General features: G+C 43.3%; 1 protein-coding gene across 1 annotated transcript in view; it reads right to left on the bottom strand.

Annotated features, from left to right (window-relative positions):
* The window catches only part of NET1 (neuroepithelial cell transforming 1), a 55866-nt gene that overhangs the window by 19753 nt on the left and 17186 nt on the right, over nt 1-18927 (bottom strand). The window contains exons 2-3 of the mRNA XM_054189743.1: nt 6421-6487; nt 1197-1256 (exon numbers count right to left, since the gene is read on the bottom strand). Of these exons, the coding sequence (XP_054045718.1) occupies nt 1197-1256; nt 6421-6487 (127 nt within the window). The remainder of the gene's footprint in view (nt 1-1196; nt 1257-6420; nt 6488-18927) is intronic.

The raw sequence follows: 18927 nt of genomic DNA, 5'->3' as shown, positions 1-18927 counted from the left end.
GATATTTTAGTTTCACCTTGAAGTGATTGCTTTGTGGAAGAACCCCTAATTCGTGCAATTTTGTCCAACACATAAAAAGGTAGTCCGATTAAAAAGAAAAAAAACGAAAAAGAAAATCCTCTTCCCTGAGGGCAGCCTTCCTAGCCATAACACTCCCATCTGCATCAGAAAACCAGAAAGACCTCAGAAACAAAACAAGCCCAAAATGCAGTCAGTTCAGAGGCATCTGCACTGCTGTGTCACAGCCCTCTGCAGATAATCTTTTTTTTTTTTTTTTTTTTTTCTTCTTTTCCCTCCCCTACTGGGAAATTACAGGAATGATCTTATCTGGAAGAGGAGATCTAGTCTAGAGGGGTCAAAGCCCAGAGCTAGCCTCTTGGACACGACCATCGGTCATGGAAATCATCCAGCAGTAGCCAGGTTAAGTGAGGCTAATAAATAATGCACAAATGCAAAGTAAGTAACAACAACAGAGGATGCACTGGTCATTAGGTCAAACAGGAAATTCCCCACTAACAAATTACTTTTAATCCCAATCTAATAAACCGTAAAACCCACGTAGTTAACTCTGAGCTCAATAGTTACCTTCCTAGGAAAAACCCTATTTCCATTCCTTCCCCTCTTCAGAGAAGTGTCCGACAGTGAGACCCTTCAGGGCAGATGGACAGCGGGAAGTAGTTTCTCTTTCAGAAAACCAAACTGTGATAATCCGTGGAAAAAGATGCAACTCTGCACCTCCCCACCCTCATTTTTGTTAGTCACTTTAATCCATCGCTTTAAGAACAATTTGCTACCCAGCCAGTCCAGCTTGTTTGCAATACAACGAAGTGAACTAACCAAAGTCAAACAAAAGCAACATTTGAAGGGTCTTTCCACAGTTTTGCTTCCTGGCACTTGAAAATGCTTATGTTCTTGCTAAGTACGGGTTACAGGCATTTATTTCGCACAACATTAAAACTGTGGCGGATTCAGGATTCAAATGATTAAAACAGGAGATCACAAAGAGTGTTATGGATATCGCTAGCAGGACTCAGCCCACCCCAGAGGTGTATGCAAGAGCAAACACAGCTGTACACGTCTCTAAACTGTTGATGGTGAAACGCAAACACAGAAAGTATGGCATTCCCCGGCAGAAGCCACTATAGTCGACAAAGGAGATGGTTGCACAATACCGTAGAGGAGTGTGTTTTGATTACCTTGAAGTCAAGGCTGCAAAGGCTGACTGCATCATCGTCTTTCTCTCGGCGCTTCCTCTTCTGTAAGAAATGAAACAGTTACAGCTGTACACTCGATTTGCCTTCAGAAAGAAGGCTCTGCTTTTTTATAAAACAGACTAGAGACATTTTCTTTCTTTACATCCCCAACTAACTGTAATAACTCAAAAAACCTAAAGGTTGAAAACAAATGCAAAGCAGGTTTATGCTGTTTCATGAGGTTTGTCACCTGATCAATACCGATAAATTATACGCCGATTAGCTTGTTTCTCTGCGCTCCCATAATTGTGGCTGTGAGTAAAGTCTTAAGCAGGAAATCTCAGTAGCAGGACAGAATGCAGCGGTTACCACTGTGAAACGATTTGAGATTCATTTAGTTAAATGAAACATTTTTTGTGGTTCCTGAGGTCAGCAATCCAGCAATAAAGCTGGGCTTTTTGAAAGAGTCAGGTACGAAGAGGGTCAGACTCGGCGATCATTAGGATCCGAGGTCTCCAGGGGACGCCAGGAGATTCCGTGCCTAATTCTTACAATGTTTGCTCAGCAGCGTGGCTGGGCTCGGGCAGGGGTCTGAGAGCGAGGGGGATCTGCAGGTTTCACCCTGGAGGCAGCGCCAGCATAAAGCAGTTTTGCACTAGGTTGGTTGTTCCTGCTCCTCAGCTACCCTCTAATACCCAAATATATGTTATTCTGGGGATTCTTACTGCGCATCACGGATTTGTTTTATAGTGCAGTTCCCTAAACAGCTGAATGCGTGTACGGGAGGGCATTTCAATCACCTATTTAATTCATTACTTTGGACATGGCCAGTAGACAGCTGTGGCTGAAGCATCCCTGATAGGAACGCAACGGACTAAAAGAATAACCGTGTTTGTGGAAGAAAGATGAGGCTTTTGGCCAGGGAGCTCTCAGCTATTTCCCTTTCTAAAGAAGAGCACAAGCCAGTGGAACAATGATCAAAGCCATCTGCACTGAGCTTCCTGATACCTCCCACTATTTCTGTACTATCTGGGCTTTTACATTATTTTTTTCATTACCCAGATAATGGAAAACCAATCGTGGACTCATCCTGTTAGACTGTGCCAGCCTGCAAATCACCTGGTCTGGAAAAAACCTGGGTCACGAGCATAAATTGTTTGGTCACCCATGAAACAAATAGTTGATTTTCATCCTCTGTTTGACCCTCGTCCTTCGACATTTCGGAATGAGTCAAGTTCATCCTCTTCCACTTCATTAAGTCCAAAAGAAAAGAAACTATTTTGTGTTTATATATCGATCTACATGTTGTTTATCAGTTTAACAGCCTAGACATTGAACTAGGTGAAATGAGGAAAACGCCCTCTCTGCGGCTGCAGAGGGAAGTACTACCACAAGTCCACTCTGAAGTTCAGCAAAGTTCAGTCTGGTGCTCTACCAGTCCAGCGGCTTGACCTTCCGTCAGAAGCAAATACGTAATTCCTCTTTTCTTACAATTTAATAATATATTCAAATCACTTGAAAGTTTCAGCTTTAATAGAAGTTTGTCATCCATTGTAAGTGTATTTAAAATGTTTGAATACAGGTATTCATTCAAATTATTTTTAAATGCTGACCAGCCTAGTTTCCATGGTTCCTTTGAGAAGGTGATGCTGCTGAGGGGATGTCCAGCTTCCCCGGAGGGTTCTCAGAAACCTGTTCTCTTGTTTGGTAGTGTTTTCACAGGATGTGTTTTATGCTGACTCTACCATTTAACTATGAAATGCACACATGTAATGGGGAGATATTACAGAAGCGCACTCACTAGTTTCTTATATTTTGGGTTTCGGTGCTGTGTTTTTTTTCTCAGCTGTTCAAACTAGTTACAGAAGCGGATTCAAGTACAACATTCCCCAGTGATTTCTGGTTTTCTGTTTTTATTCTGTATTTGCAAAGACAAGATACCGACTCTGTCACGTGAGCGAGTCCCTTCACTGAGACTTGCCAGCTACAGAGCACAAGTTCTCACATTAGATGTTATGTCTTACCATATTTATAGCATTGACACTGAATTAATGTCCCAGCACGCTCCGCACTTTTTGAACAGACCTTTGGCAGGCTTGAGAACACATGCAAATGCAGACATTTGTTCTTTTAGGTTTAGTAAAATATTCAGGGTTGGTTATTTATCAAACCCTGCAATAAAAGACTGCTATAACCACACCTTTTTGGTCTGCAGATTATTTTTCCCATATGTAAGTCAAGGATATTAGCATCTATTTAACAGAAGAAAACTTGCAATAAAGACAAAGACACCACGCCTTTTTGGTCTGAATATTATTCGTTCCTTATGTAGTCAAGTATATTAACATCTTTAACACACAGCTCCAGACCAAAGCCCAGACACGAAAGGAAGGCCAAAGTTTTGTTTTTAAACTGGCTAGACTTATGCAATAAGTATTGCACTGGCTGGGCCCCATTTCCTTTGCCCAATATAGTTCCATACAAAAACTTAGACATTTCGCTCCAGAGCCAGCTGTATCATTCCTCCGCGGTGCCAGAACCGAAACAGATTCCAAGAAAACGGCCTCTTCAGACTGCTCAAATCTGGGCTTTTAAAGCCACATGATAGGAAAGCAACTGCTACGGTACTGTTTTCTCACATTTTTGAGACGGTCACGATCAGAGATCTGATACGTTAACCTTCTCACGAAACTCAAGTCATGTGGAAAAAGTTACTTCTACGAAAGTTATTAAACTGTAAAAACCGTGAGACCCGATTTAGGCTCTCAAAGAGATATTGTAAAGGAGAAGCATAAAAAAATGCTAATCGGGAGGGCAAATTAAATATTTTGTGACTCTATTTTAGAAAGACCTAAATAACGCCATGAGCATGAATGCTAATTACATTTCAAGGATTCCGATTAAAGCTCCAGGAACGCTTTTTAAGAAAGTACTGGTTTTCAATTTGAAAACAATTCTAGTCATCTAGTTTTCCTCTCTCCTACTAAGGGCTTTTGCCTAAAAGCAGGATATTTCGTTCTTCAGGGATCAGTCTGGTTTTTGCTGCTTATTGCCCACCTGAAGTCATAAAATACCAATAAGGCTTCAGATGAGGAATGTGCATCAGGACAGTTAAGTCAACAAAGATCAAGTGCCTGTTTCTCATAAACGAATCTTCCTTAATGAAAAGGAGAAAGGAAAACAGACCACGAGTAACCTTGCTTCCAGTCAGAAGCCATCCAGAGGATGTTTTAACCCAAACTACAGTAGTCTTTTCTTAGAATTATGCAGAACACGTACTAGTCCTTCTCTTTAAACCCACCCCACCTCTGCAGGCATGAAAAGGACACTTGGCTGAGTTACCCACTTCCCCTGAGGCTCAGGCCAGGTACATTTTACAGACTTTTGGCCAAACAGCTGCACAAACTATGGCATGAAGAGATGCTATTTGTGACTGGCATAGGAGTACTTGGTGGTCATGGGGCAAAAAGAAACCCCTTGTGTGACACACTTAGTCCAGCACATGAGAGACGACACCAAGAAAAGTAAGAGCTCTTGCTTGCCAACAGGCTGCTGCCAAAATACAGCGCTCTGGTCAATGTGTGTCGGCATAATTACATTGGCAAAGCCTCTAAGCGTAGACCTGGTCCCTGGCCACAAGGTAAGGATGTCTGCTGGGCAACCGAACTGCACAGCTATGCGCTCTCCTTCGTTATTCTTTCTCTCCTGTATTTTCTCCTCTTCCAGTGTTTGATGTATCAGTTAAAGACTAACCTCTAGCTAGTCACAGGAAAGCTTGGATGTCCAGAACAGGGCTAGAGTTCAGAGGTACCCACCATCTGTAGCTCCAAATGAAGCTACTTGGGCTTGAAGGGAGAAGTGGCAGTGGACCAGGTTGATGAGGGACATGGAGGAGGAATGCAGATAAGCAACGAAGTCCTTCAAAAACAGTTGCTTTGGTTTTTGTAGTCTGTCATGACATGCAATACGTTCTAACTGTAATTGAGAGTTGAGCTGAATATGCGAATAGCCAAATAAAAGCAGATTAAAAAACATACAAAGAACAGGAACAACCTGAAACTCAATCAAAATGCTTTTAATTTGTGATGATAGAGCACAATATTTTCAAATTTGAAAGAATATAATTTCTAGGGCTTTGTAATGTAGCTGTAGTCACCAGATGAAAGTTTCTAAAATTAAGTGAAAGAAAAATCTACAAAAGATTATGGTTTTGTTTAATCCACTCCCACACTGGGCTGGTGTTCGTGCAGCCTCAGAATTGCACATGGCTGCCCTTCAAGGCACAGCCAGCAAAGTTCTGTCTAAATACATGCTTTCACAAGATGCTCCAGTTGATTTTAGATGGGATTTCCTTCCTAAAAGTTAGTCCTGTCCTTTTCCCCACCTCCAGACACATTCTCACGCCCTTCCTTGTGCCACTGCAAGCATTCATACAGCTTGTGCAGTCAGCTGGATCAGCTCATCCAAAACTCTTTGTTTTCTTTTTGGTAAGGCAAGGTTTTCAGCCAGATCAGTTTGCTGACTGAGGAAAGCATCCCCACTTCCACGGGGCAGTGGGGGGCAAATCAGCTTAGGCAGCTCATGAAAATGAGCTTTGAGGTAGGACAAGATCTATATAACACAACACCTACTTCAGCTGACTAATCGCCTTGCAATCCTTGGTGCATGAAGCGGGACAGACGTCATGAAGCAGAAATTCAGAACACAACGCCAGTGTAGGTCCTCTGAACCACTCTCCAGAGGGGTCCATCTCCCTCTGCCAGCTCTAGAGGCTGGATGTGAACCACTTCCCTAATAAGGGATGCATGTTAAAGGATGGAGAGAAGAGTACAAGGCTTACAGCAGTTAGGCCATGTGCTTGCTCTAGGTAGTTTCTACCAAAAATACAGATTTTTGCATTTAAGAAAAAAAAAATAGAAAAAAAAAAGGTTTACTTCTACACCCTGTGTATTGCATTGCCAGCATAGTTAGCAGGACTGCTGAAACACATCAGAAAGTAAGAAGTTTATAAAGAAAACATGGTGTCCCGGATATCCTGCTTTAATCCCTGTGTGCAAAAAGCACCCTCCAGGTAAAGCTCCGAAGCCTCAGCGCTCAGAAAGTGTCTAGCCAGGTAGAGAAGAATGTGTTGATTTTCTTTCTCTTACAGGCAGAGGCACCTTCGCCTCTGAATTCCTGCCTTTGTTTCATGTTTTTGCAATATGCACCCACCAGTTGATTGACTCACCAGGGTGAAGTCCCAGTGTGGTCCCGGAGTCAGAAACGTGAAAGAGCTGCCTCGTCTGAGAGGGTACCTGTGAGCAGAAAAAAGAAATAAGGTAAATAATGTAGCAATTGATAAACTACATCTGTTTTCCACAGCTTTCATGGTATCATACATCTTCAACTCCTAGCACAACAGTTGCGAAGACAATGATGTAGCACAGTCTTTGGGAAGGAGAGATCAAAAGGATTGCCAGTATTCCCCACCATGATTGCAGGTGTTAGATTAAAAATCCCAGTTTGCTACAATAAATGGCTTTGTGCAACGGAGGCGGGCAAAAACCTCCCACTGGGCCCTGCAGGCTGGTCTGGAGGAAAATCTCTTTTTGACCACAAACCTGCTGATCTGACCAAGAGGAAGGATAAAACAATAATAATAATAATAATAATAATAATAATAAAAAATAACAATATTGTGGCCTCATTTTCCAAGGTTAATGAAGCTGAAATGAAAGGAGGCAACAAGCTGCACCTTTGACAATGCAGCCTTGTAGTTTCCCATAAAATTACAACCAGGAATTGAGTTGTGGTCTTTCATTAAGTCATTCTCGCTCCAAGAAAGTTAAACCACCAGAAAGCACTACACACAATAGACCGTTTGTATAATCCCTGCTCTTTGAACAATGGTAAACGAATTGCCTTATGCAAGTCATTTATTGTACTAGCACCGAGTTAAGCAAACAAGTTATGTTCCAACTTTCACTGTCTGGTGGACTTAAGGTATGTTTCCAGCAACAATTTTTTAAAGCTTATTCTGGCCATAGTATGGAGAAACATTTTTTGTCTGTCATTGGCTTTCTACATGTAGAATTTTAGTCCCAAATGGGCCACACTTTTTTTTCAAGGGCAGCCAGATGTATCACCTAATGGGGAGATTTCCCCCTTGCTGTCACAAACTCAGACAGAAAAGGCATCTCCTCGCCAGCTGCACCTTTCTTCTTCGTACTGAGATCCCACAGGATTATAAAAAACCTGGAAATAATATAGGAATGCAAATCCTTCTGACTTTCAAGGGACTTGCACTCCAGCATCGCTGAAAATTCATCTCGCAGAGTATTAGTAGTATTTAACGTCAGCAGCTCTCCATATCGGAAGAGAAAAAGCATTTGTCTGTAAAAGGTTTGTGCAGGGTGGGGTGTTCTGGATTGGTATTTGGAAAATATAAGTCAACCACCCAGAAAATACTTTTGCGCTTCTACCAGCCAATGCAGAGCAACAAGGTAAATGTTATATGAAGTGCACCTTATTGGAAACAAGATGTGAAAGAATACAAGATGCTTTTGGCAACAAGGCAAACATTTTATGCAGCAGATATAGACTGCACAGGTGAGCTCTCTAGCACTTTCCCTCCAGAAATATATTTCCATGCTGACCCTTTGCTTAGCACATGTCTGTTAATACAAGTGACGCTGTCTTTTACTTCAAACTCAAATCTGAGAAGAAATCTAATCAGCTGCTGAGTGCCTGAGCTAGTTCTGTGCTCCTCACTCCAGGAAGGACCGGTGTCCAGGCAGCACATTTCGTTTCTTGGGATGACTCAAGGAGATAACCCAAAACTGTTATCTGGCATCTGCTACCAAAAAGAAAAGATCACTACGTGCAAAAAGGGCACCTTCTCTTTACTCCCCACTCATGGTGAAGGAATGTGTCTGTCACACATAAAAGGCTGAAGCAGCCTTTAGCAGAAAATGACGCTACTTTGATGTGGACGGGGAGTGAGAGCTGTTCAGCCACCTCAGTAGGTCACACAGAAGAGGAACAACACTTCCCTGCAGCTTCTGGGGTTGCCAAAGTCCCTTTGGGACCTGTTTAGGGAGCATTTCACCTGCTCCAAGGGTCTGAGCGAGGCAGCTGCCATATAAGCAGTGCAAATGCTAAATGAGAAACATCTGCAGTGGAAAACCAGGAAGCAGGATCGTCATCAAGGGCCTCAAAGTGGTTAGAATAGTAAATATGCCACCTATGTTATATATATACACATAGCCTTATCTATCTAAATATATAGATATCTAAAATAAATACCTAAAGTTTAAAAAATACATAAATATAAAAAAAAAGCTTGTTTAAAAGTCCCGTATGCACAAATGGAGACTTATGTAAAACCAGAGGAAACTTTTCCTCAGACCACACAACCTTCAGGTACCTTCGGATCAGCCAAAACCTTTTAATACAATCACTATGTCTGTGACACTGGTCCAGAAAGGAAAGTGGCATTTCCAAGAGCTGCATACCAGTACACTGATTGCTAGATGGAGAAGAAACTTCTGGAAGGGAACATTCTTTGGGATTTATAAGAGTACATACCGCTCGGGAAGAAAATCTGGGAATGAGCATCGGATTTCTTTGAAATTTAAAATAGAGTCATTTTTTTCTCATGAGAAAGAAAAATCCTTACTGTCTAATCCCAGCATCTAACCTGCTAGGCTGCCCGGACCAAAATTTATGAGTTTGATTAAACCTCCCTTGACTACAGATAGAAGAGCAAAGAGATAATTAATGGTGTGCAAACTGTGCCCTGCGCAGCTATAAAGAGCTACCGGAATGGACTGAGCCTCAGTCTCTAAGGCAGGCAGGAGCTTTCATGCTGGGAAGCAGGAGCACAATTTTAGTCCATGAATCTTGATCTCCGACACCAGAGGCAGCCAAATTGTGGCCTGGAAGCCACACGAGGCTTGCAAACTGTTCAGAGTAACTCCCAGTCATCCCAGTATGAACGTGGGCTGCTTGTAGCTGCCTCAGTTACGTTGTCCTGGGTGCACCTCGAGTTGCGTCCCCCTGCCCGTCGGGAGCAAGGGGACTGCAGGTATGAAGATGAGAACAAGCAGGGGTTTGGCTCATTTGTACTAGTGCATTCATCTTTCCACCAAATGGAGATTTGACGGGGTATAATCAAGTACGTTTGGCTACAGCAGCCTTTTAAAAAGCTCAAATTTAAAGGTATCGTTGTCCTGGGTGCGCCTTGAGTTGTGTCCCCCTGCCCGTGGGGAGCAAGTGGACCGCAGGTGTGAAGCTGCCATTGAGAACAAGCAGGACTTTGGCCCATTTGTAGTACTGCACTCATCTTCCCACCAAATAGAGATTTTTATGGGGTATAATCAAGTACGTATGGCTACAGCAGCCTTTCAAAAAGCTCAAATTTAAAGGTATTGTATGCTTACCATTATGTTCTCTTACACTCATATGTTTAAATCAACCACTGTAGATTTCCATTTATTGCCCAACGTGTTTCATTCCTATTATACAGACATTATAATAAGGTTTTAATCCAAAGCAGTGTTTTATTTTGGCATGCCCATTGTAAGGCTTGTACCTCGTGGGACTGCCTCTGTAGCGTTTCAGATACCCCTCTGCTCGAGCTGGGGTGGGACTCCTATAGCTAAATGCGCAAGACGCCTCCCACTCTGGCCTCCCCACTGTCCTTGAAAAAGGCTTTTCTTGATGTCTCCTGGAAACCTGCCTGATGGCGTCTTTCGAAAGACAACCTGCAGAGATGATCACACAGGTATTAACCTCTCTACTGCTACTGCTCAATATCAAGACTACACAGCCACCATTCTTTCATGAAAAGGAGAAATGATCACGTATGAGAGGCATTAACTTGGAAACCTCAGCATTTTAGAATGAGTGTGGAGGAGTGTGGAGTACAATAGGATTAAGACTCAAAAATCTACAGGCAGCTTTTTTCCAGTTGTCCACAAGAGCTGGAGAGAAATTTCTCCACCTCAGACTCCATCATCTAAACTTTCTCCCTCGGTCACTTCAGCTGCGGGGAGAAATGCAGCTAATACCTCCCACAAAAGGCATGTGATATAGAAATATCTGCCCCAGGTAAAAAGTTCCCCTCAGTCATCCAAACACCCAACACAGATCTTCTGCAACAACAGAGCCCATTATAGACCGGCTGCTCTTTCCTCCTCTTCAATGGTCTAGTGAGAGGACTCAACCAAGAGAAGAGGGCAAAGTAGAAATCAGAAACTGCTCCTACTCACATGCCACCAACATCGACACTGTTCTGGGAGTAGGAATTCTCTCATTTGTTCTAGGGTCACGGTATCACAGACATTTTCTGACTATCTTTTGTTGTAGGAATGAGCTTTTTGTGGTGTAAAGAGATCTTACTGATCCTCTTTCCTCCTTTAAGTCTTTGGCTTAGTGAAGGGAGCTGAGATCTGCCAGGAGCTGTCAGGAGTGGCAAATGGACAGACATAGTATGAGGGTCTGCTTCCCTCTAAGTGGAAAAAAAGACTTTTGGGAAAGTGGCCTCTGTCATCTCAAAGCTTCCTCACATCTCCGGGTGTCCCCTCTCCCGTCACTGCTTGCTAACTGAGCCTTGAAGAAGTACCATTTAAGCGAAGATCATTGGGTTGATTGCCTGCAGAATTGCTTGAATTTCTGCTCTGCTTGTAGCTCTGCTAGAGCCTGCAAAGCCCTTCAAAACTACAAAGCCAAATTTAGTCACCTGCATGACTAACGTGTATTACGTGTAAATGGATGAGTCATAATTGTAGTGCTCAGATGGGCATCCCTTGCAAGGTCTGTCAAGAATCTGAAGAACAGTGCTGGTGAATTAAAGGTCAGCAATGACCGTAAGAGCAATCCTGGAAGTTTTACCTAACGCATCGCACAACGCAACGTGAGAAAAAGCAGAGCTGCGTGACAGAGCGCTGCGCTGTTGGTCATCGCTCAAAACACTGTATGATTAATTGAAACAAGTGCAGAGTGGCCTGGATGTAATGTTTAGTACCTGAAGACAGCAGAATAAAATATTGTGCTGGTGTCAACAGTTGGATATAGTTAATTACCGTGTTTACTACAAAGCTGTTGCAACAGCCCAGCCCAGTTGTAGGAACATCCATAGATATCCCTGCTGTGTCACCCAAACGAAAGGACTAAAGTTGTGTTCAGTCACTTCATTGGAAAAGATTCTTCTTGATAGAATGTCTCCAGCATAATTTCCTTGTTTAAGACAGGATGAGGAGATACAGCCTCTTTCCTTATCTTAACAGGCTCAAGACAAGCAGAAAGTGTTAATTATAACCGGCTGATTCATGTAACTTTGAAACCTATTTCAAAGTGACTAAGAACTTCGGGGTTATGAAGACGATTACGTGAACACACAAAAATACTTTTTGAGATGTAAAATGTTGCGGCAACACTCTGGCAAAGCAAATCTCTCCAATCTAAGAGCAGGGGAAGGACAATCTTGTTGAGACTGTACAGAAAGAACAAACACTTTTGTTTTGGTACCCTCAGTTTGCTTCAAGAAATGAATGTTCCAGGCTGCTTACCAGCAAATGATGATACTGCCAGTCTTGCCAAGAGTAAGTCTTTCCAGAGCCTGTTAAAATAGAGATTGCCATACTGACAGTCCATAGAGAGATTAGCTATGAAATATTTTAACCTTAAAAGAGCACGTGTCATTTGTATTTTCAAGTTGGCCTGCAAACAGGTTTAAAAAACCAGCTACCAACATTGAGAGAGGCAGGGGAAGTCCTGAACACAAAACCTGTTCGGCAACATAGCAGGGGAGGAGATGGGGGCCCCAATAATCTTAATAGAGGAAGTTTGGGCAATTTAGTAGATAACATATTGATAAAGGCAAGCAACCGGGCAGGCTCAATTGTTTCACATTGAAGCCAGACTAAGGAAACAGTCATTGTTCACCGCCTTCCTTGAATAAACATCAGGATCCTCTCACCAGCACAGGACGGTATGGATGAAGCAATGGCAGTGAGCACTTGGCCAAATTTATTCTCAAAATTTAATTTCAAGGTTGATGATTCCCTTTCAGAGCTGGATGTGTTTTGAAGTTCAGAAGGGAGGGGTAAAGTGCAGTGAAAACACACACCTCATCTTAAATCAATTTATCAAAAAGCAAATGTTTCTGTCAAGTGCTGTGTTGCTTCTTAAGCATCTTTTTATTGCGTGTCTTCTCCAGAGACAGGGTTTTTTTGTGTTGACATTTGCCATTTTTTTGAGGAAGGGCGGGGAGAAGGCATAAAAGAGATTTTGGGGTCAACAACAATAATCCAAAAGACGTCCACAAAGGGTGTGCTAGAATAGATTCCCATTAGTCAGACTAGAGGACAAAGCACAGAAGAGCTTCACTCATCAGGTTAGAGCAACTTCCCATTAATGTTATTTGAAACATTTTTCTCCCTTTTTACTGTAAATCCGTACCGCCTAGTCAGCATCATTCGACAGTCTGCACTCTTTTTTTTACTTATTTTTGATGACTTATCCAGGAAACTGCAGAAAAGCTTTGATCTGGCAGTTCTCTTAAACTTTTTAAAGTTCCAAAATACATTCTTCAGACTGGGCAGCAATTCTGTGTTTCCTTCCCCTCTGACTTCCAACCCCCCCCCTTTTTTTTTTGTTTTCAGAGCAAGCTGTTCTTAAATATAAACCACTTGCACCAGTTAAGTACTAAGATGGTGACTATTACAGCAACATGAACAGATTAAAAGTCTTTCCCCAAACGAGCAAGCCACACTGGTGAATCCTGTTTTGAACGACAAGAACAGAAAAGCTCCACAAAGAGTCTTTTGAATTTTAATTTAAAGCTTTTCTGCAGGGGGGGGGAAAGAGCCTCTGGATTTCCAACTTACTGTAGTTAATATTTCTACTTCTACAATATCCAGAGGCCTTGGCCAGAATAAGAGGCCTCCCAAGCACTGTGCAAACAAACTCTGACTAAGGGCACTTATGGCAGTACTTGTCATGGTTCCTTATCTTGAAAAGCTCCAGGGTAAAAGCCTTACTTGAAGAAAAACCTATTGACAGACATTTTAAATATCTAAAAGCAAGACAGAAGAACTCAGTACTTCAATGGCCAAGAGGAAAATGGTGCCAGTGCACTCCGCATGGAGTTCAAGTCCGCAGACTGCTTCTCCATCATTAATGCTAGCTCATTAATGCTATCGCTGCCAGTAACACACAAAAGGAAGCGGGATACTTAGAGCCGTAATTATATAGAGCGCAAAAGAATGACGGGTTGCTCTCTGGAAATGTGGTTTAGAAAGCTGCAATAACTTTCTGGCAGCAGCAGCATCACAGTTTGCAACACTGGTGCAATTAGTAATTCTAGCAGTCTCAGCTTTCAAATAGCAAAGCCATGAAAACCCACGGCAGCGGAGTTAAACAACGATCAAAAACACTTCAATCCATCTACCACTTGGACAGGGCCGAGCAGCGCTACTGCTGAGCTGAGAACTTCTTGTACTTTTCAGACACTCTGGAATAGCTATTATTTTGCTCTTTTATGTTGGAACAACCTCTGCTTCTAAAAGGAAGCGCCTTCAGACACTCTGGGAAGGTTTAAATTATACAAAGAACATTAAATTTTTGTTTAAATAGTTTTATGAAGTTCAGCTCAGACTAAACGGGAAGAGTGATTTTCCATTTTAGAAGCGTTTTCTCCTCACAGGTATCGGTGGTATATTATAGCTATTTGTCTGAAGAAGCAATCAACAGCAGCACTGAACACGAGCAGATAAGCCCCAAGGAGATTAACCATGCGCTGATATCCTTAAATAATCACACGCCTGACCTCTCCGGAGCTGCACGCTAACAGTCTTTCCACAGCCAACGCAGCAACATCTAGTTTCATCTGAGGATTGAAGTGATATCTTTTCACCACACACTTCCCTTATGACCCAAGCATCTTCCTTCCAATTTGCCTTCACACTTCCCTCCCCAACCGGGTATCTGCTCCAAGTCAAATCCAGTAAACGCTGAGCTCCCGAGCACTGTTGCTAAGGCTGGCAGCCAGATCTTTCTGCAAGAGAAAGAGAAGGACTTTTCGGTAGCACATGGTCAAACCTCCTCTTTTCCCCACCCCGATTCCCTTTCCAACCGTTCAAGTTACTTCAACGTTTATGCTTAGCACACAGTGAGCATTTTTCAAAGGCTTCTGGGCGAATGACGCACTGCAGCACCCCGTCAACCGAGCACTGAAATGAAACAGATAACAATAGCCTTTTGTGAAGATTATTTGTAAGAGCCTTATTTCAGCGATTTAGTTTACAACGTGACCGTGCAAACATTTGCCCTTGCCAAACTGAGAGGTAGCAAACATAAGCCCGGGTAGGAAAACCTTTGGTCCACTTTGCTGGCGAGCTGGCCCGCTGAGACAGCTCTGCAGCTGCACAGACTGTCTTCAGTTGCCATCTTGGCCTAAGGTTGCTTCTGAACACACATACAAACATGGTGAGGAGGTGATGGGAACACTGTAAAAGTCTCAGGGAACCCGTACTGCCAAGGAAACAAAACCTGGACGCCTCAAGGAGTCCATGAATCCAGACTATGCCCAAGCCAAGAGGACAGACACACCACAAGGCATGAGCCGTAACTGTGGCGCTCCAGAAGTACGGTTCCTCTTACAGGGCACAGGAGGGAGCTGGTGTCCCTACAGACTCATCAGAATTAACATCTTTATGCCAGTGATGGCATTGCCCAGCTGTTCCCTCACCCGAGCCTTTGCCCTTGCCTCCATCCATGTTTTGTGTTGGAAGATAGCAAGAGCAGGCTCTCCTCCACACAGCCTTGTGGCATGCAGGGATAGAGCTGTACAAAGAAAGTTCCAGTTCTGCAGGCAGGTATTCTTGCCTGCAAGCACGTAAGAGAGGATTATGGCAATAATCCATCACTAGAAAGAGAAAAACTTTATTCCTCTTCATTAAGAGAAAATGAAAGCTACTGACAGAGCTAACATCTCCCGATAGATGATTAAGCACATGCTGCGTGTAGTAATTCTGCCCACTTCACAGAGCTATTTGTACTCTCATTTCCAGAGATATGATGTAAATGCTGAGCCGAGGGGGGAGGAGGGCTGTAGGGAGAAGCAGTGCAGCTGCTGACAAAATATTTTGCTTGTCAGAAGCCGTGCAAGCGCTCTCGCTGCTGCAGGATTGTCCCTGGCAGAAAGGCACAGCCCCCTGAGGCAGAGCTCATGCACCCCCAGAGGTCTCGAGCAGCCCCGTTTCATGCATCAGGCCCTTGTCAATCAGGTCTGTCGGCCGTGGACGATTTCTCGCATGAATGATGAGTTAGAAGATAATCCCGACAATTAAAAACCAGGAACAGAAATAAAACCGCACCAAACACCACATGCCGAACCTCGGCTCTCCTTTTCCTGCTGAGCGTGTAGCCAGGCCAGGGCTCATCTCATCTGTCAGCCCCCCGACAGGGAGGCAGTTGTCCAGGCTCCCCTGTCACTCCTGGGGAGGGTGACACCTCCAGCTAGGCATTTTAAGCCAGCTTGGCTATGCCCTGGAGGCGCCTCTCTTTCTGCTTGGGCTATAAAGGAACCTTGTGTGTGGCTCAGATTTAAGCAATCAGCTTTTAGGTGACCAAAGTTAGGTGAAATGAATCTTCCATGCAATGCTTTGGAGATATCAGCTGACAAAATGTCTGGTTAGAGCTCCGATGCAATATTCATAAATACATTTTTGACTCACTTGGTCATGTCATCCTAGATGTCCAGTTGATAGCAGGTATGTCTAAAGGCTTAGAGAAATCTTTAGGCAGGCTTTATTCTAAATAGTTCACATCCTCTTCAGCAATTTTGGTCCCAAGGTCAGAAATGAGCTGTGTTGCAGCGAAACCATCACCATTAAAAAAATAAAAGTGGACTTCTCAATGCAAACGTGTTAAACTTAAAGCGACCAGGTGATAGTGCACAAGCACAATAAACGCCACAAATAAACGCTTAGGTCTTTGGACTACATTCAAGGAGGAAAGAGGAAAAAAGGAAATATTGTAAATAGCCATGCTTGCAGGAAAGCACTGTCTCACAGAGACTAGACTCGAAGATAAGACTGTCTTCACAGCGTCTTCATATACTAAAGTGAAGGCTGCTGTCTCTAGGTGCTGTAATGAACCACTGACCCTTTTGGATTAACTTTACGTGACTTTTTTTTTTTTTTTTTTAATTCCCACAAAACCAGGTTCTTGAGGGCTGCAAATGAACTTTTCACTTTTCGAACATTTTGAGGCAGGGAGCAAAAAACTTTAAACATAGCTCTTTCCACTTAGAGTGACCCCTGCGAGCCCCTTCCCCTGCGATACCTATTTTGAACACTCTCAGGGGAGAGCGGTCAGGATGGAGGAATTCCAAGTGCCCAGAAGCCATGGGAGCGAGCTCCGCTGCCCGGCAGCCATGCCAGCCGAGGAAGACTGGGTCGCTTCAAATCCAGACGACTATTTTGAGTTCTTGTGGGAACCAAGCTTGATCCAATAAATATTAGAAGTTATCACAAGAGAACAGTCAGGCAAACATACATTTTAGTGCTGACAGGCACAAAATTTTCTCTTTTTTAACTGTAAGCAGCTATGCAAACAGTCACTTCAGCTGTATATTTTTCTTTTTTTACGCAAACTGTCGCTGGTATGAGTGCAGTTATGCCAGTTGTAGGGCTCAGGGGCTGGAACAGCAACTTAACGTGGTGTAACAAGCTACTGCTGACCAGCTGAAGCAATGTAAGAGTCCACAGACATCTTTGCAACCTGTAGCAAACGCGAGGTAGTCCGAGCAAGAGTCCAGTTAGACTTGCGCTCAGTGAAAGAATCATCTTCTGCTGAGGCTGAACATGTGCATGTAAAAGGTTATTAAAGAACGGCTGAAATGTGGTTGCTTGCTTCTCCTAGCATAGCTTTCTTTCTATTATACAGGATTATACTGTGGCTCAAGGCTCTCTTAAAAGTGGAGGAGATGGGGGATTTGCAAGAGCGGTGGTACTGCCACGTGTGTATTTAAAGGAAGCCATCTTGCCCCTTGCTCTAGTACCAGTGCAGGGACTCAGCAGCACTAGAATAATGTGTTTGTAATTACTTATGATTCACAACAAAAACAAACCAAGCCACAGGATGGCTTCGGCTTGAAATAATCTAAGCCAGCATTTTTCCTACTGCTCAGGGCAGTTCTACAGAAGCCATAAAATACAGCTTGACTGGGGTGGGGGCAGGTCGCATCCCTTTTCCTGACCATTCCAGTAGAGGAGAGGCCTTCCTGGCCACAGCCCCACCAGAAACACCCCAGGTAAACAACCAGCCTGAAGGCTGCAAGGTCCACACGGGATCAAAACGAGACTAGACAAAGCCTTGGAAGAGATTTACTGGGGGCCACTAAGCAGACAAACTGAAAACTGGTGGAGACTGAGATGGTACAGGAAAAAGGAGCATCATAAATGTTAGTCTTGTTCTTACTTAGTGCCCAAATCATAGTTGGAAACAGCTCATTGGGTCAGAAGGACCCTTGTTCTGAACCAGACCTTACGTTCTTAAAGTTCACCTCCTTCTCATCTTTGGCAGGGCTATGAAAAGACGGCCTGCATTGCTTCGCAGGCTGAAGGAGATTAGCACTTATCCCACGCAACAAAAAAGAAACGGGGACAGGGTTAGATTTGGGCAGAGCAGACCGAGCCAGCAGAAGCAATCTAGGAACCGTGGATTAAAAAAAAAAAAAAAAAAAAAAGGAGCCATAGGAAAAACAGAAAAGGAGACAAGAGAGAAAAAAAAAAAACAAACCAGAAAATACCAAGGACTAAGGAGTTGGGCAGGAAATGGCTGCAGGGTGGAGCTGTATAATGTAATGTCTATACAATTTAAGGGTAAGATAGGAAGAGAAACAGGCCTTAGTAGGTGGGTGGTAAGGCAGAACTCAGTGACTTCATATTTTAAATATTTAAACATTACAAGTACTTGAAGGTGTACTTTGCTCATACAAAAGAGATTGTTTAATGCTTTTACTTTCTGCAGGCACAGTCCCTTTCATTCTTTTCTTACTAAATGTAAAAATGAGTAAACACATTTAGTGCTGATATCCCAGGCAGCTCTGCAAGCCAGTGACAAATTGACCTGTGCTAAGTTGACACAGGCCAGTAATCACCCCAGGAGAACTCATTTTCTCAAGCAGGGTTTGCACTGTTTTATTAAATTAATTTAAGGCACTTTAACTAGTGTACCTTCTGTGCTCAGGCAAGATAACTGTTTCCTTTCACTGTGACTACCTTTCTTCACACTGTTTTAACCTTGAACTACCTCCTTTCTCATGTGAGCTTGGAGGCTTCAGATTCCTCAAGGTTCCCTTTTCATGCAGCATTTCAGCCTTGCCCTTTCTATGAGAGCTTCAGTGGCGGGTCCCAACTGAAGCTGTTCCAAATGGTTGGTACCTGTTCTGACCCAAGCTTGCAGTCACAGAGCTCCAACATAAAACCGCAGCAGTGCTTCTCGGTCCTCCATGCCCATCTGTATGTGTTTAGGACATACATCATGATGTTTCCTGCCAAGACCCTCCACTCTCCTGCTGATGGGAAAGCATTAGAGCAGTATCACTTCTCAAATGACTTCGTTCAAGGCCTAGATGACAACTTCCAGTTCGAGATACCTTCATTCTCCTAATCTGGCCAATTTAGCTCAGTTTGCACATGGATGGCAGTAGAGATCAGGTTAGACCTCAGGCTAGAAGCCAAAT

Source organism: Rissa tridactyla, chromosome 1 (assembly GCF_028500815.1).
Source record: "Rissa tridactyla isolate bRisTri1 chromosome 1, bRisTri1.patW.cur.20221130, whole genome shotgun sequence".
Lineage (NCBI taxonomy): Eukaryota > Metazoa > Chordata > Aves > Charadriiformes > Laridae > Rissa > Rissa tridactyla.
Note: the sequence above shows the minus strand (reverse complement) of the source record. Positions and strands in the feature narration are given on the sequence as shown.